This window comes from Ochotona princeps, chromosome 21 (genome assembly GCF_030435755.1).
Source record: "Ochotona princeps isolate mOchPri1 chromosome 21, mOchPri1.hap1, whole genome shotgun sequence".
NCBI lineage: Eukaryota > Metazoa > Chordata > Mammalia > Lagomorpha > Ochotonidae > Ochotona > Ochotona princeps.
Genome location: NC_080852.1, coordinates 28,121,756 through 28,149,553, shown reverse-complemented (window position 1 = coordinate 28,149,553; position 27,798 = coordinate 28,121,756). Strand labels below are relative to the sequence as shown.

Genomic DNA, 27,798 nt, shown 5'->3' with positions numbered 1-27,798 from the left:
GGGACTCAGCAGTGGCCTGAGATGACCAGAAACCCCACCTGGAGGCACTGACGAAGGAGGAAGGAGGGTGCCCCAACACCAGCTGGCCTCAGAGCAGAGGACACCCACCCGGGGCTCTGCTGGATTCCAAACCCTGGACCCTGCTCTTCCCTTCCCTTGCCTCGATTTTGCCCCGTGCCTCATCCTCCGTCTTCCTTGAATACACAAGGGTATACAGCCACTGCTGGGAATATGTGTGGGATTGGATGAGTGTGTGCAAGTCTCTGTGGGGGCCAAGGGGCCACGTGTGTGAGCGTGTGCAGGCGTGGAGCCTTGTGTGCGTCCCTGTGGGCACCGGGCTGGGACCACGCGTGGCTCTGAGCGCGCCTGGGGCTGTCTGGGAGCCTGTTCATCTGTTGGCGTGGGTGGGGTGGGGGCATGTGGACACAACCTCTGTTGAATGGCCAATTCAGCCAAAAAATGCAAGTAAATTTAGCAGGCGGGAAAAAAAAAAAAAAAAAAAAACAACGTCAGTCAGACGAGCAGTCTGAATTGAGTAGTTGTTTGACTGGATGGACCGACTGTCTCTGGCAAGAGTTCACGCTGGCCCAGGGAGGAGGTACTGGCTCCCCAGAGCCAGGCCGGAGAAACTGGAGCTCAGGACCCCGACCGTGGAATAGACAGCAGGACAGAGACAGAGGTGGAGAAAGATTCAGAAACCTGCAGAGGCACAGAGGGAGGGTGGCTGGCCTGGATTAGGGACCAGTTAGCCTAACGAATGATGTCACTGTTCAGTGCACGGCCACTGTCCCCTTGCCCTTAACCACAGCACCAAGCCAGTATGAGGCAAAGTCCTCCAACCTCTCGCTCATGCTCAAGTAGCCCCAAGCGGACCTGGAGTGGGCGGCAGAGCAGGATGTATGAGCAGTTATGACAGTGACAAGAAGGAGGACGGTGTGGGGGGTGACTGGTGGAGGTGAAGCCGTGAGGGGGGACATGAGGTAAGGTAAGGCAGTGCCGGTTGCACAGGACTCCTTGTCCCTTTCCAGACCCCACCCAGCTGTGGGACCCACCAGACCCAGGTCTGTCCCCCACTCTGCTCCACCCATTGCCAGCTGTGCCTCTCCCTGCTGTGGCCACACAAAAGCCCCGTGTGGCCCAGAGTGTGGAGCCTGCATTAAAAATGGCCAAGCCCCCAGCCAGGAATAGTAAGGGCCAATTCCCGTACCTGCCTGTATGAGTATTTATGTACCTAGCCACCCACCTGCCTGGAGGGACTGTGTTTTAAACACACACACACACACACGGCAGACTCAGCAGCCTCTCTGTGTCGGCCGTTATCCCTGGGTGCTGTCACTCCACCTCTATCTATCCATCACGCCTGGTCTGCTTTTGGTCAACACTGAAGCCAACCAGAATCACACCAAAGTGTGCGTGTGCCGAGCTGAAGGCAGAAGGCGTTGGAGAACCCTGCACATGTGTGTCCAGGTGTTCAAGGCCTCCCCAGTGCCCTCTCCACCAGGCCCCTGGAGGGCCACCCCACCCACATCCCGTCCACAAATCGGGGGACAGCAGCTACAGCAGAGCAGCTGCTCTGGGGGAGGTCACCAGCCCCTAGGTTCGGGGCTCGCAGGCTCAGCATCTGTGTTGTTCTTGGCGCATCCAGGCCAGATAAGGATGGGGTCAGAGCTGAGCTCTCGTGGGAAAGGACTCTTTGGAAGGCTCCCGATCCATTCCTTTCCCAGATCCTGGGGCCCTGGGACAAGCAGAGGGAAGGCAAAGGGGGGCGCAGAATGGTGTGTGGGGGGGGTGGAGGGCGGCAAGTTCCCATCAGGCTGCAGGGAGCCTACAGAAAATTGAGGATTCACAGGTACCTTGGGAATGGGGTATGATCTCCCCAAGGGCTGTTTCTGGGGCAGCATGCAGGAGTGAGGCCAGCTGCCAGCTCTCTGTACACCAATGGGAACTGCAAAGGCAAGCTGTGTAAGTTTCTGGAGCCAGGGCTGCCGAGCAGGAGCTCTTGGGATGGAGACACCATTCGAGAGCAGTAGGAATGTTAGAAGACACCGAAGCATTGTTCCCCCACCCCACACAGAGATTGGGGTAACTGGGAGCGAGCCTCTTGCTCTTTGGGGATCTCAGTGTTGACACTTTAGCAATGGGCTGAGGGTTTGGTTTGGCTCAGCAGGTGTACAATGGAGACATCCTTGGTCCTGAGTCCATACTTTCCCCCACAGCCTTAACCTTTGCTCCCAAGTCTCAGTGAGGAATAGGACTGGAGATTAGAGCTGAATCAACAGGGGGAACAACTGCCCGGAATTCTGCATGAACACAGAGGGCTTGTCCCTGGATGCCACTGATAAGCTAGGAAGGACCTGGGTGGGGGGAAGGGGATTCCTGCACCCACCCATTGGGGGGAGGGGTGGGCGTGAGTCCCCTTAGTCCCTCTCTGGCACACTCCACAGCCAACAGGATCAGACCCCACCCACCCAAAGTGATTGTATTTGGGGTTCCGGAAGATTAGAAGGAACCAGCATTGAGCCCATCAGAGACTGCTGACCTGGCACAGCAAAAGGCACCTGGGCCAGGGGATGATGCAGTTCTACCCTGCCCACCCTGGGCCTCCCGTCTGAGGATGGGCTTAAATCCCCCTCGTAGGGTCCTGGGGCTGCTCCGTGACCTCTGAACAGCTGTGTCAGGTGAATTTGTCTCAGCACTCCCAAGAAGAGAACTTTGCTGACAGTGGATGTTAGGAATGTTGCCAGAGGCCTGGGCAGAGTCCTTCTCAGACCCTGGGCTTTGCTTTCTCTCTATGAGGAAACTGGGACTCTAAAGGGAGGGGCTTCACCGTGGCAACCGAGAGATGAGCCAGGCAGGGTGTTTGGGCTCCAAGGCCCCACCCAGTAACTGTGGCCCCCAGTAAGGGAGAAGGTAGACTCTGGGTCCACAGAAGAGAACCAGCTTTGTACCGGGACTTAGTGTCCCAGGACAGCATCGGCAGCACACCCTGGAATGGGGGAGCCAAGGTCTCACTCAGCTGGAGGCTGAGTGGTGCACTTGCAGAAATAAAGCTTCGAAGAAAGGGGGACACATTTGAAGGGCATATAGCCGCAGCACCCGGGCAGAGAAGGGAGTTGGCGAAAAGCACAGGGACTGAAGCTCAGAGCTCACACAAGTGTCCACGACACAGCTACGCAGAGCCATGGGGCCAGGTAAGCCGAGGGCCGGGTCTGCCTCCCACAGGGCCAGCCCAGCACACACAAAGTGTGCGTGGTCCAGCCAGGGGACCCACGGAGGCCACATGGAGCCTTCTGCTAGTGCTGGAGGATGAGTTTGGTGGGGCCCTGAGTTAGAGGGGCCATGGAATTTTCATCTTGGACCTCAATCGTGCTCACTGGGCTGGGGCTGGCAGAGCTGGCTATGTGGGGCCAGACTGCTACTGATGGGGACAGGATGTGCTGGATGGCCTGGAAGTCAGCACTCCAGTCGCCTGGCCCTGCAATCCTCACCACAGCACAGGGAAGGATTGCAGGTAAGCTGGGGGTGCAGAGGCTTAGCACACAGGATACAGTACTGTCCACCTAGGCCTGTGAGCAAAGGGGCCCCAGGGACACAGCAGTGGCACAGGCCAGGCGGGAGCTGGGTATGTAACTTTGGCTGGTATTACGCCTCCTCCAACATCAAGGGGGTGTCTGAGCTAAGCACAGCCATGTGCCTGGTAGCCCTGGGACTTCCACTCGGCCTCCAGCTCTCTGCTAACGGTCCCTTAGCCTTTTCCATGGCCAGTGGGAGGCTCAGAGAACCAGGCCTGCATGAGCAGGGGCCCTCTCTGGGACACTGCATTCCCACATGTGGTCTTAGAAACTCCCTGCCACCCCCCGAGATGACTCCCCCCTCTGACCAGGCCAATCAATGTCCTCAGTGCACTCTGGGCCAATGCCCTGTGCTGGGCTCTGGACAGCCACGCGGTCCCAGGCCTAACCCCAGACCCAGAGATGTCCTGCTATGTCCAGCAGTCCATTTCCCCAGCCCGGCCAACACTCCCTTGTGGTACACGAGAGGAACTGAGGCCCAGAGACATGGCACAGGGCAGCCTCCTGTGGCCCAGCCTGATCGAGGGCCACCCACACAGAGGCTTCCCTCTAGCCCCAACAGAGCTAGAGCAGCAGGATGGCAGGTTCCCCACATAGGGTCTCCCCAAGCAAGGTCCCGGCGACAGAGCTGACCCCCTCTCCATCCTCCCAGCTAACCACAGGGCCCAGTCGGCCTCTGGAACGCGTGCCCGGGACCTCTGTGATATTTTGAGTTTAAGAAAACTTTGCAGTCGGCAGGAGCTCTTAAAGGTTATAAATAGCAGCTGCGGGAGCCCGTGCCTGGAGCGGCGGAAACACGTGTCAAGCACGCCTGGGAGGAGGGGATTCTGAGGCGTGTACCCCCCCACCCTGTACCCCCTGACCAGCCACACCAGGGACCCATGGGGCTTCTGGGCATTTTACAGCCACTGGAGCAGGAAGTCACACCCCACCCGGAAGGCAACTAGGAAATGAAAGCCCCTTCTGGCCCCTGCCAGGGTCCCCAGCGGTTGGCTGGCCAGGTTGCCAGGGACATATGGGACTACACCAAAAAGGGATGTGGAGTGGAGCTTTCTCCTCCCCTCCCTGCCATGCCATGGGGTAGGGGTGGGAGGCTGCCCTCAGGGTTGCCCAGCATGGGAAACTCACAGCCAGGTGAGGGGGGCCAGAGGTGTGTCCACCTGCAGCCCATTTTAGCTGGGGGAACTGAGAGGTAGGGTTGGGCTATGTCCCCCATGCCACAGCCCTTTGCTGCTAAATATTGCTTACCTTCCATTTGCAAAACATTTGAAACAAGTATAACAAGCGATAAGCAGCACCAAGGACCTGGCACCTGGGGCAAGCCAACCCAAAGACCTCATCCTTCAATCACTTATCCAACCTATGGGAACAAATAAGAGAAAGAGTCAGAGGAGCCAGCTGGGGCACACAGAGGGCAATTCCTACTTCAGTGGGATGTGCAATGAGCACTGCGGAGCCCCAGGGCCATGTGCAGGGTCTCCACAAGCAAGTTGGCTCTGGTCGGGGCCACTACAGTAGCCTCAGGCTCACCTTGGACCCAAGCAGGCTTGGAGAATGCGCCACCAGGAGCTTGGTGTGAGACAATGAGGCCCTGCCCTGGGTGTGCCTGACACAAGAGGAAACACTGATGAAGGTATGGACCAGCGAAGGAACACTTGCTCTATTCCACATATACCCTCCTATGGGTCCTCAACTGCACTGGACCATCCTGAAGGCAGCTCAGGAGTCAGCCCCTGACTGGGGCTCCCCCATCCACTGTCCCCATTGGATCTGGGGGGAGTAGCCAGGCTTGGCATCTATCCACACACCCTGAACCTCAGGGCGTACCAAAGGCTTTATGGGGCTCCCGATGAATGAGAGCCTGTTGAGCCAGGAGGGGGCCGGACTCAGGTAAACATGGCTGGGTCTGAGCCGCCTTTCTCCCAGCACCTCCTTTCCCAGGACCCGGGACCAAAATATGACTTCCTGTCCCCAAGCAGCAGGCCCAACACGCCCCCTTGGAACCCCAGGCTGGGGTCCACTGGAAGGACAACGGACTGGCTGCGCCTGTGGCCTTGGGGTTGGAAGGAGAGAGGACCTTAAGTTTGCAGCCACTTACTCCCGGAGACCCTGGGAACCTCGCACAGCTTAAATCAGGACACTGAGGAGCAGGAGTCCGGCTCAGGTGCCACAGGGTGGACCAAGACCCAGCTCCCTGGCCCAGGAGGATGGGGATGTGGGGAAGACAGGGCAGTGCACAGGAAACCAGGGGGAGGGACAAGCTCCAAGGTCAAGGGTCAGGGCAACAGCTTGGCTGCTGAGCTGTGGAGCTGACATCAGCTCCCTACTTGGCCTGGCTGAAGACACCCCTGGAGTCTCCCAGAGACAAGTGGCAGGAGTCTAACAACTGCAGCCCAGTACAGCCGTGCTAGGTGCCCCAGCCGGGCTGTTGATGCTCTCTGGGTCCCAGTTTCTTCTACCTGGAGGCTCCCTGTTCTTCCCTCCCCACCCCTGCCACCCCCTGCCACCCCTTACCCCACGCCTGGCAAAGGAAAGTGTAAAGCCCTCCCTAGCAGTCTGGAAGCTACAAGCCTAGGATCGTGGCCTGGTGGCTGAGGGGTGGTTTGGGGCCAGCCGCCTCACATGCCAGGCACTGGGGGCTCTGACAGGAATGTGCTGAGTGGCAGTCACCACGTGAATCATTAGACCTCGTCAGGCCGAGCCCGGGACTCCCAGACTCAAACCAGCTCGTGCTGGGCTCCAGTGCAAGGGCAGCTGCAGGCCTGGGCTGCCAGGTGCTAGGGACTCTGGGGTGAGTTCTTCAGGATTGGATGGCTTCTCCTCCCCTCACCCCAGCCCTGTCTATCCATGTCTTCCCCCTGGGTCCCCAGTCCTGGCTCCATCAGGGGTCATTCAGTGACCACAGATGGGGTCATCTGGTTCACAGACATCCCCCCTGGCCCCTGCCACACACACATACCCCCATCGCCTCTGGCATGGCTTCTACCCCCACCCCTTGCCACCTGATCTGTTCACATCTTCCCTCTGGGCACCCAGCCCTGGTTCTGCCACAGATCATTCAGCATCCACACACAGGGTCATCGGGTTCACAACCTCCACCCCCACCATCCCTGTGAGCCGTTAACGACTTATGCAGGTCCCTAGCCTGGGAGGCACATGTGGGAAGCAGAGAGGACTTTCTGGCTAAACTCTGCACCATGAACCAGACCCGGGTGGCCATGGGGCTGCAGAGGTCAGGACAAGGGACAGGGTAGAATAAGGGTTCCAGAGCCACACTGTGGCTCAATGGAAAATCTTCTACTCTGTGGTACTGGTATCCCTTATGGGCACTGGTTCTAATCCCAGCTGCTCCACTTCCAATCCTGCTTATGGTCTGGGAAAGCAGCAGTGAATGGTCTAAAGCCTTGGGCTCCTGTACTTACATGGGAGACCCAGAAGAGGCTCTTGGCTTTTGGCTTCAGCTTTGGCCATTGAGCCCATCTGGGGAGTGAACCAGTGGATGGAAGACCTTCTCTCTGTAAATTTGCCTATCAAATTAAAAAAAAAAATGAACTAAATCTTACAATCTTCCATCTCTCCTGCCTGGAAGCTCCTGCATATCCTTCTCAGGCCTCTGTCTTTCTGCCTAGGATACGGGCATTGCACCAGCCCCAGTGCCTCAACAGATCTCTCCTGGTACCTACAACTTGTAGGAAGTGCACACATACCCCACGGCGGTCTGCTATGTCAGAAATGAGAGAAGGAATGGGAAATGAGAGCTGCTGAGTCAGAAAGAAGGAAAGCTAGTCAGAGGGAGGTAGCAGGGTGAGAGGAGGACCCAAGGCGGACACATGCCTTGGAGGGTGGGTAACTGGGCTGGGCTGGCCATCCGGAAGGCAGGCATGGGGAGGGGGGTTGGGAAAGGACCGAGCCCAGCACATGTGAACATGACACCCTTGGACCTGCCTCCATTCCCCCACCAGGGGATGGGACAAAGTCCTGAGTAAGTACATGGCTGGGTACAAAAATCATTAATTTTTCCTTTCAAGGGAAAGCTTTGACTCAGGCTGTATCTTGTCCCCAGTAGCGACACCCTTGCCTCAGCCTGAACCACAGACGCTACTCGGGGGTGCCCGTGGCCTCCCAGTGGCCAATCTGAGTGGGTCCTGCCCCCCATGGAAGGCCTATGGGGTCCAGGTGAGTGGGGTCCAAGGAGCCCAGGGGCCTGCATGCAGCCGGGAGAGGTGTAGTTGTGGCTTCCCAGGGGGGTATATGTGGGTGCCCGAGCCATACCATGGGGCACACAAGGCATGTCCACAGGATGTAGAACTGGCACCATGACAACAGGGGCCTGTGACCACTGGGCTCAACAGGGACAGGACACCCACATGCCTGGCTGCCTTGGCAAGTATATTCTGATAGCTACAGAATTTGCAGGACCTCCTCTCTCCCTTCCTGAGAAGTCAGAAACCCCGGCAGGCAAGCCTCTGCTGTGAGGGGAAGGGGCTACCTCCACAGCTGCTGGGGGAGCCTGCAGCAACTCAGCTGGGTGGGTGGGGGGTGTTTATGAGCAGCCGAAATGGCTGTAAAAGTGGCACCTTGCTTCACTCACGGCCTGGCCATCCCCTCCTCTACTGGCCCCTTGCCTCAAAAAGCTTCCACCCGGGTTTGGAATAGTAGAGAGGTCTGGGGGTGAGGCCTGGAAGGCGGCTTGGCTGGTGGTCAGCCAGGGGTGAGAGATCAGACTAGGATAAGGACTTAATTAGGTGGGGGCAGGGCTGGCGCTGGGAGCAGGGCTGGGACAACATGACACTTGCTCCCAGCGCCAGGGCTGGGATAATGTGCCTGAGGAGTTAGGTGATTCCAAGGCAGACCTGGGCGGGGCGAGGTGTCCGTTGAGGCCTAGCTACAGAGGGCTGAGCTTCTGACTTTGCTGTTGGCGTCTGGTGCCCACTCTGGCCCCAGGGGCTGTGTACCTTGGCCAGAGGCCTATTCACGGTGGCAGTGGCCGCAGCAGAGGGGCTGCGTACCTTGGCCAGAGGCCTACTCACGGTGGCAGTGGCCGCAGCAGAGCCCTGTCACTGGTGGGGCAGAAGCCAGAGTCCAGCAGCGGCTATAGCTCTGTGCTCCGGGGACCGCCTTGGCCCTTCCTGCCAGGCCCCAGGCAGGGGATCAGAGGGGGTGGTGTATGTGTGTGTGGACTCACACCCCTCCCCGCCCCCTTCCAGCAGGGCTTGGCCAAGCTTGGCTGAAACTGACCTGAGACCAACCAGAAACTGCCCCTGGGGCCTGCCCGTCAGAAAGAGCCAGGCTAGCTTGGCCCGGGTGCTGGGGGTGCTACCAGTTAATGTGTGACACCCCCACCCCCATGGTGGCACTTTAACCAGAAGCCCTGGGGGTGGGTTAGGGGGTCAGCAGCCCCACCCCCAGCTGTGGAATGTCCAGTGGGGAGTTCTGAGGTGAGGTGCAGGAGTTAGAGCTGGGGCAGGGGGATGCCCTTAAGGGGCCCAGAGCACCCCCCTGACAAGAGCCCCCTGTGTGGCCCTGTGCACCGCTGGCCCGGGTCCTCTCCAACACAGATAGGACTTGTTTCCAAGCCTCAAGCCCTTCTCATATCAGATCAGACACCCTCCACCTCTACTCTTCCAGTCCCTACAGGAATGTTCTTTTCTTATCCCTAAGGGACTGGGAAGGGGGTGCACCCAGCTCAGAGTCAGACACAGCCACAACAGTTGAATTCCCCCAGAAGCAGCCTTGACAGCACAGCCTCCTAAGAAGGGCGGTTGTGGGCGATGGTGGGCTAGCGAGAGGGGCTCAGTCAGTCCTGGGGGAGAAAACAGCAGACACAAGCAGGAGAGGAAATTTGCCCATGGGGGGAGCCAGGATGGAGGCTGAGGAGTGGTGGTGGGTGGGCTGGGGTCATCCTAGCAGGACGAGATTGTTGAGAAAGGGCCAGGGCTGGAGCACCTAAGAGAAGGCAGCTGAGAGAGAAATTAATATGCTGGAGAAGGGTAGCCGTAAACGCCAGAACCCCCATCCTCGATGTGTGTATGCAGCAGCGGTGGGGGGGGGGGGTACTAAGCAATATAGTTAGAGGTGCCCTTTGCGTCAGCTGGTCCACACTCCCATTTCACAGACGAAGAGAACAACGCTCAGCCTGCTGCAGAATCCTAGTGCCCCGGAAGCGCCATTGGTAAGCCTGCAGGCAGAGGCCGCCTTTTAGGTAGGCTGGGAGACAGTTTTCACGGGGGTCCTCCAACCTCCCTTCGAGCTTCCCGCCCTCAGAAACCCCCAGCCTATCCGGCCATCTCAGCTTCCCCACCTGGTGCAAGAGCTGGGCATCCCTGCCCGTACCCAGCACTTAACCCAGCTCACAGTCCCCAGGGACTCTTCCTTCTCCAGCCAACCCTATCACTTCACGTCTGCGACAAGCCCCTGTGGGGGGCTGACCAGAGCCTTCCGGGCTGGGGTCCCTGCCAGCCACTGAATGGGCCAAGAAGAGAGGATACCTGGGCTTGGAAGGGACTGGTTGGGAAGAGGGCAGCGGCGGGATCGCGTCTGGGATCCGAGCAGCCCCGACTCACCAAGACGGGACAACGGACTTGGGCCCCCACAGGGTTGGAGGGCTCCAGCGGCGAGCGGCCTCCTCAGAGTCCCCTACCCAGCTTCGGGGCGGCTGCTCCGTGTGCGTAAAGGCAGCGCGGCACTCAGGAACTGCGTAGTAACGGAGTGGTCTCCCCACTCCGTGCCACCAGGAGGGCCTGCCTGGGGCGGAGGGTCCCTGCTTTTTGCCTCCTCAGCTTAACCTGGACGCTCGGAAAACAAATTAAGAAATTCTGTGCCTTCCCGAGGAAAAGAAGGCAGAGCGCCGCATGCCCCAGGCCCCGATGTGAGAACTCTCCGAGACTAAGTCGCCCCACACTCACATCCCGTGTCCACCCGCCACAGTCTGGCCAGAAACGTTCCGGGACAGGGGTCTCGGGTCTCCGGCCGGTCCCTCCACGCTGCCGTCCGAGGCCACGCGGGTGGGGGCGGGGAGGCCGCGGGGGAGGGCAGAGGCGCCCGGCCGGGGGGAGGGGCGCGGCAGACGCCCAGGCGAGGGACGCGCGCGGCGGGCGGCGGCTTGGAGCAGAGGCGGCCGGGCGGGGGGTGCTGGAGGCTGGGCCGGCCAAGGGGGGGATCCCGAGAGCTCCATGAAGCCCCCCCGGGGCCGCGGACGGGGCGCTGGCTGGGGGAGACTGTCGGGGGGACCCCGACATCCATGGCAAGGCGGGGACCGCGGCGGCGTGCTCGGAGTAAGTGAAGGCTGGGGTGGGGGGGTCCGGCGCCAAGGGATGGGAGGTAGGGGAGGCCGGAGGTGGGCAGGGGGTGACTCCGGGCGCCGGCCGGGCCTGCCCGGCCGCTCTGTCTCGATGCTGTCGGCGGCGCCTCTTCGGAGCCCGGTGGAGCCGCCAGCCCCTCGCCGCCGCTGGGCTCGGTGGCTTTTTTGGAAACTTGCAAATGTTTTCGAAGAGAGGGAAGGGGGAGGGGACCGAGGGAGTGACCGAAACCGAGCTGGTTGGGGCGGCTGGAAACTCGGAGGCCAAGGCCGGGTTGAGGGGAAGCTAGAGACGGACCGATCGACCCGTGGACCGACAGAGCATCGTGGCCGCCGGGCGCGCTCGTGCAGGGCGGACGCAGGGCGGGGCTCAGACCGAGGATGGGTAGGGGGTGCGGGAGGCGGTTGCTGGGGGCCAGGGGCCGAGGAACCCGGAGCTGGCGGCCGCAGCTGCGAAGGGCTCAGCACCGCGGCAGCAAAGTTGGAACCGCGTCCTGGAGCTGCATGCCCCGCGCGGCTCCAAACGCGCCCCCTGCCCCGCCCCGACTCCCCTGCCGCCCCACGCCGCCGAGCTAAAAATAACAGCTCTGCTCGCCCCCCGCAGACCGCGACCCCGACCCCTCCCCCGCCCCTCCCCCACTGGGCGTGGGGCGAAGCCACAGCTCCCAGTTCCCCCAAAGGAAAAAAAAAAAAGGAAGAAAAGGCGGCGCGGGAGGGGGGCGAGGGGCGGGCCGGGGGCGGGGGGCCCGGCCATATGGATGTGATTTCTCCGCTCCAAGGCAGACGGGCCGCTCCGCAGCGCTCGGCGCCCGCCCGCCCGGCCTTAGGCTGCTACCCGTCCTCCCCTCCCTCCCTCTCTATTCCATCCCTCGCTTGCTCGCTCACTCACTCGCCCGCCCTCGGCGCATGGGCCCCGCGCCGGGCGCCGGGGCCGCGGGCCGCCCGGACGCCGGGGTCCCCTAGGCCGGGACGTGGGCGGGGCGGCCCGGCCTGACGCAGCTCTGCACCCCCCCTTACCCCAGGGTCAGCGGCGGTGGCTGCCCCGAGGGACGCGACCCTAGGCGGTGGCGATGGGGGCCGCCCGGATCGCACCCGGCCTGGCGCTCCTGTTGTGCTGCCCCGTGCTCAGCTCCGCGTACGCACTGGTAAGTCCCTCGCTGCTCACGCCGCGGGACAGGCTGCTGGCTGTCCCTAGGGTCCCTGGAGCGCGCGGCTGCCGCGCTCGGAGCCTTGCCTTCTCCCAGCGGTCTGAACATGGAGGTGTGTAGGGGGTCCCCTCTACTCTAGGCTCCCCCGTGTCTGTTGTCTTGGAGTATCTGGAATGTGGGCTGCAGATGGCTGAAGTCGTCTCTACTTGGGAAGCCTGGGCTTGGGGTTGCGGCTCTGCCAGCTGCGTGAGTGTGCCTGGGGTTTCCCTGAACTGTGCTCCTGTAAGCAACGCGGGCTCTCGCATCTCCTGAGGTGACAACGTGCTGGGGCAGAAGACTGGTCCTCGGATCCCCGCTGGGAGCTATACGCCAAATTTGCTTATGGGTTCCTGGGTTTTCTGCAAGTTTTGTTTGCAGCCCTGAACACCCAGGCTGTGAGCCTGAGGTCAGAATTGCGCAGGCAAGGGGTAGGGTTTTGGGGCTCCATCCGGGTTTGGTGGTCACCCACACACACACCAGCATGTATGCAAGTCCGGTTTTATCCGAAATGGAAACCCCTTACCCCAGGGGAAAGGGAGGGACAGAGGGACAGAGGTCCCTTGGAGACCTTTCTCATTCCACATGCCTACAGAGGCGGTGCGGTGGGGTCAGGGTGGGGGACTCTGGTAAGTGAGGAGACGGCTAGGACACCCGTGTTCCTGTGTAGTGGAGAGCAGGACAGTGGAGAAAGCTCAGGAGACATGGAGACAAAGTGGGTAGAGGTGAGAACAGGGGAGGGGGGAGGCGAAGGTAGAGGGGCAGCGTCCTGGCCTGGGGGTGTCCCACCCTCAGCCACATCCCCCAGCAGCCCTGCCCTAGGGCACCTCTTCTTCAGGAGGTGGGGGGGCGGTTTGTGCACTTGACATTAAGACCTCTGCTGTCTCCTGTCCAGAGGGGTAGGTAGGCAACCCCCTCCCCAAAGCAGCAACAGCTGCGTGTCCCCCTGGGGAAGCTGGAGCCCTGGAGACCCAGCTCTGCTAGGTGCCTGTGCACGCTTGGGGTGGCCTTCTCCACACCTCTGCTGCCCAGAGCACAGGCTCAACCTTTCCCTGGCAGCACCCCGCTTGGCGCCTCTCCCTTCAGGTCCCCAGTGGCCTCCGCTTACCAGGGTCTCGATCCCGGCAGCCCTGCGGCCCCAGCCAGAGGCACCCCAGATCTGTGATGGAGAGACTAGGGCACGATGGGGCCAGGGTCATTCCCCAGCCTGCTTCGGTGAGCTCTGCGCATGCACACACATGCAGGTGGGCCATGAGTGACAGGTGTCACAGTGTGTGATGATGGATGGGCTGTGGGGGGACCGCGAGTGACCAAATCCAGGGGTGAGTTCATGCGCATGTGAAGGTGGCACTCTGTGAGAGTGTTGTGTATGTGTGCTGTGTGTGTGCATTCTCACACCCAGGTCTGTGGCCTTCTCTGATTTACCCCGCACATCTATCTGCATGGTGCTGTTGTGAACACGCTGTGTGTCTGACATGCATCATCACAGGATAGTCTCCCTGATAACTGCCCCCATCCAACTGATCTCAGTCACATGTGCTGCCGCAGTTGTTTGCCTCGTGCCAACCTCCAGGTCAGGCCCTCTGCTTCTGGGTGTTCTGAGCCTCCAGGGTTCCCCACAGCTCTCCAGGGAAGCTGAGCCATGTACCAAGAACCTGCCCAAGCATGAGGTTTGGGGGAAAGCAGGCTCCCAGCATGCTCCTGACCCAGCTGGAGCACCAGTGGTTCTGGACCTCCTTACAGGAAGGTACAGGGTACCCAATACCCTGGGCACCCCTGCCAGCCAAATCTGCACCAGTGCCCAGCAAGCCCACCAAGCTCAGCTCATAGCCCCAACCTCAAACCTGTGTGCCACCTGTCAGCACACTCCGAGACCCAGGCTCCCACGTCCAGCGACCTCACCATGCAGGGGCCAAAGAGAACGTTCCCCTTGGGAAGTCACCGGTGGCAACCAGACTCAGCTGGTTCATCCTGTGCCTTCCAAGGAGGCCCCGGAGTCACGGGCAGTGAAGCTTGGAGGAGGAGGTGGGCCGATGGATCTGGAGGTGGAGGTGGGGGTGGTGCGGCGGGGAGGGCTTGTCTTCAGGGTTTGCTCCTGAGGATACCCTGGGCCCCCTAGGCCTGGAGAAGAGAAGCCACAGCCTGCAAGGCAGGAGCTTGGTGTGGGGAGACATAATGAGTCGCTGGCTGGGAGGAGTGGAGACCCCCAGCAGTTGGGAGCATGCTTGCTTTAAAAAGACGGGAAAGGACCAAGGAGTCCTGAGCGGTGGCAGTGTTTGGATTCCAAACTGGACCTTGTCACAGAAATCTGCCTGATGCTTCCGAGGACCGGCCATTTTAAGGCACTGGCTCTCTGGGTCCATCCCGTGAGTGTGGGGTGAACCCAGGCCTCCTGGCTGCCTGGCTGAGCTCCTTCCTGTAAAGCAGGCTGCGAACTGCCCCTGGCAGATGGTCTGCAAGTCCCATTCTGAGGTGCTTTCTTCTTCTTCTAACCTTTGGGGGAAAATAGAATCCTTCTGTTATTTTTTAATTGTGTAACTGATACATGAATATGTTCTTTCATATAAGAGAGCCAGATAATAAATACAGCTTAAAAATGGGAATGTCTTTCCCCTTGTAACAGTTGGGGTGGGGTGCGGGAGGTGTCCCCCATTCGTCATTTGGTGTCTTTCTGAACAGTAGCTCATTGTGTGTAGACTTAGTCCAGGGTTCAGTTTTGTGGTTGTAATAGGATTGTTTTAAAAAATCCATGCTGTTTGTTTTTAAATACAGGCTTGGGGAGAGCGTGTGTTTGTACTTATAGGTGTAGATTAGAGAACTTCCTCTTGGTGGGGGCTATTTGTCACTTTTTAGTACTGCATAGTATTCCAGAACCTTCCCTTCATTAAATAGTCCAAGTTGCATCTTCGTATTTTGCATGTGTGTGACAGAGGGAGAGAGAGACTCTAGACAGAAAAGCCCCTTGAAATGGCCTCCTGTGTCCCATGTGACTACTTCCTAGTAGGATATTTCTAGATTTTGTCATCACTGGGCCTGAGGGCATACACACTTTTTATTGTAACAGGCATAGCCAAGTTGTTCTCCACGAAGCTCATACAGGTTTGTGCTCCTGACACCCAGGCTGATGGGGAGGGTCCCACTGCCAGCGCTTGCTGTCTCCTAGTACATATGGGGACCCCTCAGGGCCACCTTGGCTGAGCATCTGTCCTGTTCATATGCTGGCACCAGTGGCTTCTGGCCTGACCTGGGTGTGTGATCCGTCGTCTGCCAGAGCTAGCTCAGAGACATTACCCATCTTTCTGTGGGTTATTTATCCTTTTCGTATTGATTTCTCAGAGCTTTTTATATCACATCCTGCTGTTCTGCGCGTGCCCACCCTCCCCCAACCACCCCAGCTCTCAGAATTTGCCTGTGGACAGAACGGCGAGAGGGGGGAGCCGACCCTCCCGGGAACTTGGGTTTTCTTCGGAATGTTTTAATGAGGCAGCAGGCGGCCTCCCCCAGATTCCTGCTGTGGGCCTTCTGGGGACACTCCCTGGTCTGGCCACCACACCAGGAAGATGGCTATTTCTGAGCGAGCCCCAGGACAAAGAGCAGGTAGGGTGGGGAGCTGCAGACCCTGGTGCAGATATGGTGCGATTGAGAGAGCATCCACAGTTTTTGAGTTAGGTTGGCACAGACATCAGGGCGCTCCCAACCTTTGAGAGTGCCCCACTCAGGGGCCAGCCCTGGGCCTGCTGTGAACTTGTTAGAACCTCATTCTGCTCCCCAGGCTGTGCTAGGTGAGGCTGGGTCATCCTTCCAGGCCTCGGTCTTCCAGTCCAAGTGGAGGCCGCCTGTGGGGATCCACTGCATCCCAGCAGCCGTCCCCAGCTCCATCCCATCGCCTGCTCCAAAGGCGGCCACGCTGGCTGGCCAGCATGAGAGGTGTCACCGTGCCTCACCCCCCCAACCCCTCCCAGTCCCAGACACAGGCAGGCCTGTTCAAGAAGGCCTGGGGGGGCGGGGGAGGGAAGGGTAGTACTTGTCAGCGGTGGAAGGGCAGGACCAGGAGCTTGTCCAGCCTGCTCAGGCCTGCAGTACAGACAGGGGGCAGCAGGGGCCACAGAAACGGTCCTCAGCCAGTTGGTGCAGGGGGCATTGAGGGGTGTCTGCATGGGTCCCGGGAATGGGCCCCAGAGGATGGGTGCAGGATTCCCTGAGGCTTGCTCCTAATAACCATGGCCCAGCTGGATTCTGCCCAGGGACAACTGGGGTGGGCACCCCGTCCCCAGTGGCTCCACAGGTATCTCTGCCCCTGTGACATAGAGGGGCAGCCCCCAGATGCTCACCTGGTATGGGGAGGCTCTGGACAGCCAATTCTGTGGCTGAAATGGGGATGTGATGGGAGATGAAGGCTATAAAGCAAGGCTGTAGCTGGGTGGTGGGGAGGGCAGGGGCAGTGAGCAGGGGCTTCCATGGGACTCCAGGGGAAAATACCAGATAGACCTGCTTTCTGTGAAGGTGAGCAGAAAAGCAACCGGTCCCTCTCCCCTAAGGGGACCAGGCTGTGCCGGACAAGGAAGGAAGAGGTGACCCCTCCTTCCAGAAGGCATCCCCCAAGTAGCCCCTCACCCAGAGGTGGTGGTGGCAGCCGGAGAAGGGTCCCTTTTGTTTCTGCCTTGGTTTTTTTGTCCGGAGGGAGAGGCTTCCGGCACGTCTGGGACTACAGACAGCAAATGTGTAGAATTTGGCAGTTAGGAGAGGAAGGGGGCGGGGTCCCCGTCCGGTTGGTGGCATGGACCTGGCTGTATCCATACCACTGTCACCATCACAGTGGGCAGCCTTGACATGCCTCCCTCTGCCCTGCCCAGCACCCTGGCTACCATCCCCATCATCCTCCGTTGGGAAGCTCGCCCACGCCTCCCCACCCACCTACCAGGGTCTGTGACCACAACAGTCATTCCCCTCTGCTGGTGAATTTCTTAGGAAATGAAAAGACTTGGTCAGGCTTTTTTTTTTAATCTTTTATTTTCATTTTCTATTTGAATGACAGAGACACAGACAGATCTACCACCCGCTGGTTCACTCCCCAAATGCCTGCAGCAGCTGGGGCTGGGCTGGGCCAAAGCCAGGAGCCAGGAACTCATTGAGGGTCTCCTGCCTGCTTGGCGGAGACCCCGCTCCTTGAGCCACCCTCAGCTGCACCTGGGTCTCTTGGGCACATACTCTCTCCCTGGGCAAGCAGCCTCTGTGTTTATAAGTAACACATCGACTTCTAGCCCTGTCCTGCACCCTGCCTGGAGCCCACCCACCCACCCAACACCAGCAGTCCAGTTTCCCCAGGTTGTCCTCCTTCCCCGTCCCATCACCGCCCTCCCCCCCAAGTCCACACAGAGCTGCCCAGCTTTCCCTGCATCCTCTCATTCAGTATTCAGTCTCACAGCTGCATTGGGATTACGCCGAATTCACGGGGTGGAGGGGTGGAGGGGTGGAGGGCTCAGCAGCTTTTGTCATAGGTGGTGGAGGCTGCTTGTTTGGACAGAGGGAAGGCAGAGGCCAGTGCATGTGGGCAGCTGTGCACTGACACTTGGAAGCCGCCACGCACATGCTGCAGAGGTACCTCCCCCTTTGCTTCCATCACTCTGATTTGAATGCCTCTTGCTGCAGAGGAGACTCTAACTGGGGCAAGGGGTGGGCCATGTTCCCTGCAGCTGCCATAAGGAGTTGGAGAGTCCAGAGGTGCTAGAAGCACAGATCCCCCTCCTGGGCATTCCCATGCAAATAAGACCCAGGAAAGGGATGTGGCTAAAGCAGCAGAGGCACCTGTGGGTCGCCCGTTCCTGGTGGTCAGTGGGTTGGTCGCTGTGTCTGCCAGTTCTCGCTTATGCCTCTAGTCCCGGCTGCTTTAGCGGACTGGTGTCCAGAGGGGGCCTTGTCAGGGCTCTGGAGTGCTCTGTGGGCTGGCGGGAATGGGATGCACTTTCTGCTTGTCTTGGGTGGGCTGGAGGAGGCCAAGATGGCGGAGGAGGCACCCACAGCAGTGCTGGTGGCGGTGGCGAGGGTGGCGGGGCAGACGCGCGGCTTGTGATGGAGCTGCTGGTGGCCACGGCGGCAGTGTGGATGGTGTTTACCGCTTTGATCCCACAGCCCAGGATGGTGGTGATGGTGGTTGTGTCCCAGGGTGGAGCCGCTCTTTGGACAGATGGAAGTGATAGTGAGTGCTGTGACAGCGGCAGGCTGGGCGGGGCCCGCGGGGAGCTTCACGAGAGCCTTGGCATCCCCTGGATCTTGGCAAGCTTGAATCTGTCCGCCCTCGAGCGCCGTCACCCTGCGGCCGCTTCTGCCGGCTCAGCCCTAGCTGCTACGGGTTAGGTCAGCGGGATGAACGAGTTTTGCAGCCAGCAGCCAGCACGAGGCACTCCGCTTCAGCCTTTTCCTTTGGGGCGCACGGGTGTCCAGCTCAGGCCCCAGAGATACGTGGAGACTAACGACTCCGCCACGTCGCACACGTGGACGTTTGCCAGAAAATACACGAATTCATGCATGTTCGCGAATGCGGCAGGTCCACACCCCCAGTCTGCACGCCGGACCTGCCCACGGGAGGACACAGGAGGCCGGCCACACGCAAAGACACACCGCGGTCTGCGCAGGCGCAGGGACGGGGCGGGTTGTGGGGGGCGCGCTCCTCGCTAAGTGAAACCAGCAGAACTCCCGGGCTGGCCGAGCCAATTGGAGACTCCTTGGCCCTGTGAGCCCTTGCTGCTGTTGCCGCCAAGAGACGCGGTCAATTAACTTCCCCTGCAGCCAGCCTCCTGACCCGCCCGCCCCTCCTTCCCTGCCCCTCCGCATAGCCCCGCTCTTTCGCTTGCCTGGAGGACAGCCTTGTCCTGGCAAGTACAAGACAAGCTCTGCCAATTGTAGTCAGAGGGGGGTTGAATCTTGACTCCATTATGTGTGGGACAGGGTTAGAGTGCATCACCCCACCAGTGAGGGCTTAGGGGTGTTCACTGCCAAGCTGGATATTGCAGAGCTAAATCCATCCTCCCCAGGGGCCAGGGCTCAGACCTCCTCCGCAGCCACCTGCTCAGACATTTCAGCCTCACCTCCACCTGAACCAGATACCAGGGAGCCCTCATAGGGTGTGAGGCTGAAAAGCAGCGGGAGAGGGCAGGCAGAAAGCGACAGGTGCAAGGCAAGGCCTCCCGGCGTGCTCACACACAGGCTGTGCTTGGAGGCAGGGAAGGAGCTTCCAGGGTGAGGGACTCCTGCGCCGGTCTCCCTGATACCCATTTCTACACTGACCACTTTCAACAAGCCTTCCGTCTTCTCCCTGTTGTGCTTCCTGGGAGGGGTGAGGGACTGAGGCCTTCCTCACTCGCTGGGGAGCTGGACCAGGATGGAAATTGGTGACTTCCAAGGTCTCTAGGGGCTCCAAGACATGAAGGAATCCAGGCTGTTTCTGTCCCCATCCCCCACCGCCATCCAGGCCCCCAGCAGGCAGCCAGGACCCTGTGAGAATCTGTCCTGGGACATTCCATCCACTGGCCTGGACCCTGGGGAGTGGACTGACACAGAATAGCAATGGCCACAGCCTCAGGGTTACTAGCAGGCAGGGCCAGGGACAGCACTCCCTCTTGCCCTCCGTTAGAGCAGGCTTGGGAGCTGCACATGGCAGGTTGCCCAGCTGTGGCGGCCTCTCCACCTTGGGAGAGGCCGGGATGGCTCTGCCTCCCCACCCCCATGCTGGAACCCCCTGACCTACAGCCTGTCCTTTGCCCGGCAGGTGGATGCGGACGACGTGTTCACCAAAGAGGAACAGATCTTCCTGCTTCACCGAGCCCAGGCCCAGTGCGACAAACTGCTCAAGGAGGTTCAGCGGAGGCCAGGTCAGGAGAGGGAGGGGGCAGCAGGGAGGGTGGGACCCGCAGGCTCAATGCTCTTGGACATCTCAAGAGTCCTTGGGTTGACCCCCATCGGTCCTTGGACACCCCTCATCTGCCAGACACTGGGTAGGAGGCAACAGTGGCAGAGCCTCAGGCAGGGTCCTCCCAGAATATTCTGACTTTCTGGGGATGGGGCAGGAAGGCAGCCACGGGTCAGTGGGCTTTGGTCAAGCGAGGCAGGCCCAGATTGGGAGCTCACCCCAGGGCAGAGGGCTCCCTGGTGGGAGCAAGCTGAGTGCCCCAGGGACCGGGTGGGGATGGAAAATTGGGTGTCTGGGACCCAATTGTTACCACTGCCAAGAGAGGCGGGGCCTGGCCTGGGGAGAGAACTGCATCTTACCTGCGCAGCATCCCTCTGGGACCCCTGTTCCCTGGAAGCAGGCACTCAGTTTAATGGCGCCTGGGGCTTGGGTCAGGTCAGTGGTGGAGCCAGGGTCCCCCCAGCACCCACCTGGGCCTGTGATGTCTGTCTCATTAACCACCAACCCATAGAAGGCCTGCTGGACTGAGCCGCCAGAGCGGCCCCTTCCCACAGCAGGTCTTTCAGCTGCTGAACACCCAGGATGCAGCATGCGATGGCACACCCACCCTTCAAGGTGCATCCGAGCTGTGGTCACACTCAGCCCTGTGGCTCCTGGTCTTCGCAAGGCCAAAGGGGCCTAGCTGAGGGCCTGGTCCTGACTGTGGATGCTTGGGGGGGGGGGGGATAAAGGGTGATATGCCTTTTGCTACCTGCTCCTGGCCTGCAAGGAGCCCCTCCCTCCTGCTTCTTACTCCCCACACCCACTGACACCCAAGGGTGGAGGCCAGAGGACAGGTATACTGGTTTTCATTTTTGTCCAGGCTCTGGACAGTTTCCTTCAGACCCTGACACGGGAAGACAGGGGCATCTGCTTGGGGTGCAGTGGAAGGGATGCAGGTCAGGCCAGGAGCAGGGCTTGGCAGCCAGAGAGCGACCTCCTGCCAGGCTGGACTCTCCAGGGTTCCACAGGCCAGGGCGGGTCTCCTCTGTCCATTCTGCCTCCTTCTCCCTTGGGGGTAGCCTCTGGGTAGCACACCTCCACCTCCTCTGTCCGCACTCCCTGGCGCCCCCTGCTGGGGCCTGTGTGCCCATGGTCGGCAACCTCCCTGCCTTTGGGTTCCGCCCATGCATGGGTCTAGCAGCCAGTACCCCCTGCTCTATTTCGGCAGCTGACATAATGGAGTCAGACAAGAAATGGACGTCTGTGTCCACTTCAGGGAAGCCCAGAAAAGAGAAGTTATCCGGGAAGCTCTATGTCGAGTCCAAGGAGGACACGGAGCTGCCTGCGGGCAGCAGGCACCGAGGTAAGTCCTTGCCTACGTGTGTCCCTCAGGTGTGGGCCTGGATCCTCCCCCCCGTCCCCATCGTCCCCATTGTGTACATCCTGGCTCCTTAGCTTTTTTGCTATCCAGGAGGGTAACATATGGATTGCTGAATGGACTTAGGTGCCAGCACCACCCAGGAGGGGCCACAGGGCTACGACCACCTGTGCAAAGGAAGAGCCAGAGAAGGGACTGGGGGCCAGAGTGGTGGGTCTGTGACTCAGTGGCTAGAGGGGCTGTGCTAGGCAAGGCACAGAACAATAGAGGAGTGGGCTGGAGACAGTAGGATAGGCAGGAGGACAGGGAAGGGGACGCAAGGCTGTGTTGTCCTTCGGGGAGGTGAGGAGAGACACACACACAGCCCAGGCTGTGGCCACAGGGCTGGTTTGAACCGGTCGGGTGGGCAGCGGATTCCAGATGGGCCACATCTGGGCGGCTGTGGTCACACTGTGGCTCCCTGGGGAGCAGAGGGAATTGTGGGCCTGGTGTTGGGAGGGGCTGGGAACATGGTGCCCAGCACAGAGAGCCTTTCAGCAGGCTGGGTAGGTTGGGCCATCAAGGAAGCCTTCCAGGGTGGCTGGAGCCCGGTTGGGGATGGATAGATGGATGGATGGAGGAAGGGAGCTGGGGCTGGTGCAGGGAGACCCAGTGGCTGGGACCCAGTGGGGTCACTCAACTTAGTGTCTGCAGTGAGGCTGGGGACCCTAGAGAGAGGTGCACCCTAAGAAGTTGCCACCATAACTATCTAGATTTGGGGAGTGTCCCCACCATGAGTGGCCATGGAAGTGGCACAGCAGGGATAGCGCTGCAGTGTGGTGGACACAGAGGCAGGTGTGGTCTGGCCCGACTTCCTGGACAGCTGCCTGGGGCTAGCCTTGGAGGCCAGATATCCTGCCTTCCTGCCCCGGGGTCTGGGAACCCAGTTGTGTGGGAACTTGCCTAGAAGGTGGAAATGAGAGCAGGAAGACCCTGGCCTGTGGTTGGGCTGAGCCCCCGAGGAGGGCAGGGCCTGGGGCTGTGTGAGCTGCAGGTCTCCCACCCACTTGTCAGGTCAGCTCTACTGGCAGGTGGGGCAGGTGTAATACAGAGAGTTGGGTGAGGTCTGAGAGGGCAGGGTATGGCAGGCAGGAAGGCCAGCCTGGGGGTTTGCAGTCCTGGGGGATTGCATCTATCCCCACAGGTGTGTGCTCATGCCAGTGGGTCACAGCCACGAACCTGAGCCCCTCTGGTGTGCCATCCTCTGTCACCTATCTCGGCACAGGGCGCCCCTGCCTGCCGGAGTGGGACCACATCCTGTGCTGGCCGCTGGGAGCTCCTGGCGAGGTGGTGGCCGTGCCTTGTCCTGACTACATTTATGACTTCAATCACAAAGGTGAGGCCAGGATCACGTGGGGGACTCCAGGAGCACCAGGGCTTTGGTGGTGGTGGCTTGGCGGCTCCTGACCTCTCTTCCCCACCCCCACCCCGTCCTGCCCTGCCCTTTGACCTGTAGGTCACGCCTACCGACGCTGTGACCGCAATGGCAGCTGGGAGCTGGTGCCAGGGCACAACCGGACGTGGGCCAACTACACCGAATGCCTCAAATTCATGAGCAATGAGACTCGTGAGCGGGTGCGAGCCTTCTCCAACCTCACTCTCCCCCCAGTTCCTGACCCCAGAAGGCCTCCCCCAGCAGGCCTGATCTGGCCTCGCCTGACTCTGTACCCAGGGCTCTGACCGTGTGTCCACCCCGCACAGGAGGTGTTTGACCGCCTGGGCCTCATCTACACTGTGGGCTACTCCATGTCGCTGGCCTCCCTCACTGTGGCCGTACTCATCCTGGCCTACTTCAGGTGGGCGTGGTGAGGGGTGGGGCTGAAGTGTGGGAACCGCGACTGTCCCCTCCCCAGTCTATCACCAACCCCCTCATGGTGACGTCTCCCGTCCTACAGGCGGCTGCACTGCACACGCAACTACATCCACATGCACCTCTTCCTGTCCTTCATGCTGCGTGCCGTGAGCATCTTTGTCAAGGATGCTGTGCTCTACTCGGGCTTCACGCTGGATGAGGCCGAACGCCTCACCCAGGAGGAGCTGCGCCTCATCGCCCAGGCGCCCCCGCCGCCTGCAGCCGCCGCTGCCGCAGGCTACGTGAGTGCCACCCCCAGCTCGCTGTCCTGCCGTGCCAGTGGCACCTGCAGTCCGGCCTTCCCCTTTGCCTGTCCCCTGTTCGGGTCACTGTGTCCTCGGCACCCCTGAGCTTCGCACCCAGCCCCAGGCTTCTGCATGTCCCACTGCCCCTTGTGCCACAGTCACCAGGCCTGCACCTGTCCGGTCCCACCAGCCCTGGCCCAGCCCTCCTGCTAACACCAGCTGGTCTCCTAGGCGGGCTGCCGGGTGGCTGTGACCTTCTTCCTTTACTTCCTGGCCACCAACTACTACTGGATTCTGGTGGAGGGGCTGTACCTACACAGCCTCATCTTCATGGCCTTCTTCTCAGAGAAGAAGTACCTGTGGGGCTTCACGGTCTTCGGCTGGGGTACGCAGGCGAGGCACGGCTGGCAGGGGGAGGGCGCTGCCCACACAATGGAGGGCTGCAGGTGGGATGCCTGTGCCCCCACCCCCAACTCCAGGCCGGGGGACAGGACTTGGCCAGGGGGTCTTGGGTCAGCTGGTGTTGGCTTGGGATGGGGCAGCAATTCACCCAAGGTCAGATCTAACACGGAAGAGACAGGGAGAGGGATTCTCTGGGGTCAAGATTGAGCACAGGTTCTGAGTGTAATTTGGCGCTAGCATCTGTTGTGGTCCCACCAGTTCCCTTTCAGGGAGGTGGGGTCCACGCCCCCAGGCCCTGGCCCTGTGTCCTCTGGGCCCAGCGGCTCAGGCCCCTCTACAGAACACGTTCCCAGGCTTAGCTCACCGTGCCCGGCCCCCGCGGGTTCTGGGATCGGTTACTGATAATTGTCCGTTATTGTTGGCAGCTCTACAGCTTGGCTGGGCTCCCGGGAAACCGGCCAAACTGTGGAGGGGTGGGCCAGCTGGAGCCCTCCCCATACATGGCACCCAGAGGCCCTCAGGTCAATAGCCACAGCTGCCCTGCCCCTTGGCACACAACCTACCCCTGACCTCAAGCATGGCAAGACCCAGGGGATGGGGTGGGCAGGCCCAGGCCTAGGAACTGAGGTGGGCTCTGGGGCCAGGAAGTGTTTGGCCAGGGGAGGGGGCCAGAAACACCAGATGGGTAACACATAGAAGCCTGTGGTGACCCAGGAACGCCACGGTTCTCTCTCTAACCTGAAACACAGGGCACACAGCTGTCCATAAAGGTGCACCAGGCCTAGCATGGAGTCAGGGGGAGGGCTGCAGGGCTCTTGGTGGCATCTTGTGCCCTCTGAGCCAGTTCAACTGGGACTCAGGAACGCAGCACCCCAGGGGCCCCTGACCACAGTCTGGGCCATCAGCCGCCCCCTGGCCTTAGTCATGAGAGAAGGGGTGGGGTATGGAGAGCACAGTGCTGGCATTAGCTGAAACTAAGATGGGAGGCGGCTGTGTCTCCCAGCAGTGTGTACCTGGGGGGCGGAGAGGGGGTGAGGCCCAATGGCGAGAGTAGCACCCAAGGCCCCTCACGCACTACCCCTCTGTGTCCACAGGTCTGCCTGCCATCTTTGTGGCTGTCTGGGTTAGTGTCAGAGCTACCCTGGCCAACACCGGGTAGGTCCAGCTGGAGAAGGGAGCCAAGGGGACACCCCTTCTTGCTCTGTGACATGCAGGAGGAAATTTCCTATACCCTGGCCCTGAGGCCAGCCTGTAGCCTAGAGTACCCTTGGGGTCCTGCCCTGAGGGTGGGGCGCATGCCCACACCCACTAGCTGCTGCTGTCTGGGCTGAGCTGAGGGGGTACCTTCTGTGGGCAGCTTTGGTGCCTAATGGAAGGGTGGCAGCTGATGCCTTATTCTCTCCCAGGTGCTGGGACTTGAGCTCCGGCCACAAGAAGTGGATCATCCAGGTGCCCATCCTGGCCTCTGTAGTGGTGAGCAGGGGTGGGTGGCGGTGTGGACATGAACCCTGTGCCAGGGGCCTCAAGGTATCCTCTGGGCACCTCGCCTACCCCGCCCACCCCAGGTCTGAGCCCAAAAGGCAAGGGTAGAGCCGAGCCCTGGGTCCCTGCCCTGCCCTGCCCAGCCGAGCTGCAGACTCACCATGTAACCTTGATCACTCCGCAGCTCAACTTCATCCTCTTCCTCAACATCGTCCGGGTGCTGGCCACGAAGCTGCGGGAGACCAACGCCGGCCGGTGTGACACGCGGCAGCAGTACCGGTGAGCCTGCCCTGCCATGGGCACTGACACTGCTTTGTGAAGGAAGGAGCTTCTCACCAGGGCAGAACCGACCTCACTCCAACCACCTTCCCCATCCCGGGCCACCTGGGGATCAGCTTGGCCCAGCTGGTGTCAGGCCCTGCCCTGGAGTTGGGAGTCTGTGGGGCTGGAGCAAACTCGGCCCTCCCCTCAGCAGGTCAGAGGGGAAGGTGTGCTGTGGATGACCATGGGCAAGAGGGGGTATGTCCCCCTGTGGGTGCAGAGAGGCCATCTCTGAGAACCCAGGGGCCTTGATAATGCCCAGGGACACAGCCGGGAGGAAGTGGCCTGGCCATGACCTCCCTACCCCGGCCCAGGAAGCTGCTGAAGTCTACGCTGGTGCTCATGCCGCTCTTTGGTGTCCACTACACCGTCTTCATGGCCATGCCCTACACCGAGGTCTCAGGGACGCTCTGGCAGATCCAGATGCACTACGAGATGCTCTTCAACTCTTTCCAGGTGTGTGGTCCCAGGAGGCCAGGCAGGGGTTAGGGCAGGTCAGGGCAGGGTGGGGCAGGTAGGGCTGCCCCTGACCCTGGCACCCCTCTCTCCACAGGGATTCTTTGTGGCCATCATATACTGTTTCTGCAATGGCGAGGTAAGCAGGGGCTACCCAATGTCTTTCCACTTGTACGCCCTGTTCTCTGTTCCTCTGAGAACACTCCTTGGGACAAAGGTATCAGGATTTGTGGGGTCTTCTTGAACTGGCATAGCCCCCCATGACTTTCTGGCTGGTTGAGTTCTGTGTAAACTCCATTGAAGGATTTGGCCATCCTTGGGGCTTTTCAAGCATCTTGGGTTTGAGCCATCGGGCACTGGGTTCTGGAACTGGGTTCTCTATTGCTGTTTCTGTTAAATATGAGGGTAGATGTTGAAGAACTTGGTGGGGGGACATGCAGCACAGGGGCAAAGACACCCCTGACCACCTGCTTTCCTGCTACCCCAAGGTGCAGGCTGAGATCAAGAAATCCTGGAGCCGCTGGACACTGGCACTGGACTTCAAGCGCAAGGCGCGCAGTGGAAGCAGCAGCTACAGCTATGGACCCATGGTGTCCCACACAAGCGTGACCAACGTGGGTCCACGTGCTGGGCTTGGCCTGTCCCTTAGCCCCCGTCTGCTGCCCGCCGCCACAGCCAATGGCCACCCGCAGTTGCCCGGCCATGCCAAACCAGGTGTCCCAGCGCTTGAAGCCACACAACCTGCCATGGCTGTTCCCAAGGACGATGGATTCCTCAATGGCTCCTGTTCCGGCCTGGATGAGGAACCCTCAGGGCCAGAGCGGCCGCCTGCCCTGCTGCAGGAGGAGTGGGAGACAGTCATGTGACCTGACATCCAGGGCTGGACCTGCTGGTGTGGCAGAGGGATGGACAACTGGACCAAAAGACATGTGATTGGGTGGCTGCCAGCTCAGGGCTGTGGCCAGGAGGAAAAATAAGAAAAAAAAAAAAAAAAGGAAAAAAGAAAAAGGAAGCGGTGTGTGGCTTTCTGTGTCTTCAGGAGGGAGGGGCTGGGTGCCTTGGAGAATTGGAGGAGTAGGGGAGAGGCCAGGAACCACGGAGCAGTCCTGGTGTCTTGGCCCCACAGGAGGAGGAGGGGATCCGGCCTGGCCAGTGGGAGAGCTCAGGTTTGCAGAGGCGACGGCAGCCCAGTGGTGCTATGCAGGAATCCAGCCTGAGCCCCCAACTCCCTCACTGCTGCCACCCCAGCTGCTCCCTCCCCAGGCTGTACCCAAGCTGCTGAGCCCCCCATCATTGAGCTTCTCCTGACCAGCTGGAAGCACTGAGCTCAGCAAACCTCAAGACAGGGCTGTGCCTTACTCTTTAGTCCAAGGGACCCCTTGGGGTCCAGCCCCTCCTCCCAATCTGGATTGCCTCTGGGACAGGGTTGGCCTCTTCCCTCGGACCTGGGATTCCCATCAAGGACCAATTATGTCACACCTCCTCTTGGGATGGACCACCTCTGAGAGAGTGCTGTTGTCTGGACTGAGTGTCCCCCGCCTTTTCCCCTGCTCCACACCTCTGTCCCCCGGTCAGGCCAGCTCTCACAGCTCACCTGGACACCTTCCACAGTTCAGGCCATCTGTCCTTAGCTAGGCCTCCCCTGCAGGCTGAGTACATAGGACATCCTACCTCAGTTCAAG

General features: G+C 60.3%; 1 protein-coding gene across 4 annotated transcripts; it reads left to right on the top strand.

Annotated features, from left to right (window-relative positions):
* The first annotated feature begins 9,618 nt into the window (after positions 1 to 9,618).
* PTH1R (parathyroid hormone 1 receptor) lies at positions 9,619 to 27,128 on the top strand. Of its 4 annotated transcripts, none has more exons than XM_058678975.1 (15): positions 9,619 to 9,744; positions 11,892 to 12,014; positions 19,819 to 19,921; positions 21,170 to 21,304; positions 22,584 to 22,694; positions 22,815 to 22,933; positions 23,060 to 23,154; positions 23,254 to 23,452; positions 23,687 to 23,840; positions 24,952 to 25,012; positions 25,264 to 25,330; positions 25,524 to 25,618; positions 25,975 to 26,116; positions 26,214 to 26,255; positions 26,605 to 27,128. In XM_058678975.1, exons 2-15 carry the CDS (start codon positions 11,940 to 11,942, stop codon positions 26,980 to 26,982), a joined length of 1,776 nt encoding a protein of 591 aa, XP_058534958.1. In that variant the 5' UTR covers positions 9,619 to 9,744; positions 11,892 to 11,939; the 3' UTR covers positions 26,983 to 27,128. The 4 variants fall into 4 exon arrangements, with proteins under 4 accessions (XP_058534958.1, XP_058534959.1, XP_058534957.1 ...); XM_058678976.1 differs by lacking the exon at positions 9,619 to 9,744 and adding an exon at positions 10,648 to 10,846 and having other exon boundaries at positions 21,218 to 21,304; XM_058678974.1 differs by lacking the exon at positions 9,619 to 9,744 and adding an exon at positions 10,649 to 10,846.
* The last annotated feature ends 670 nt before the right edge of the window (positions 27,129 to 27,798 follow it).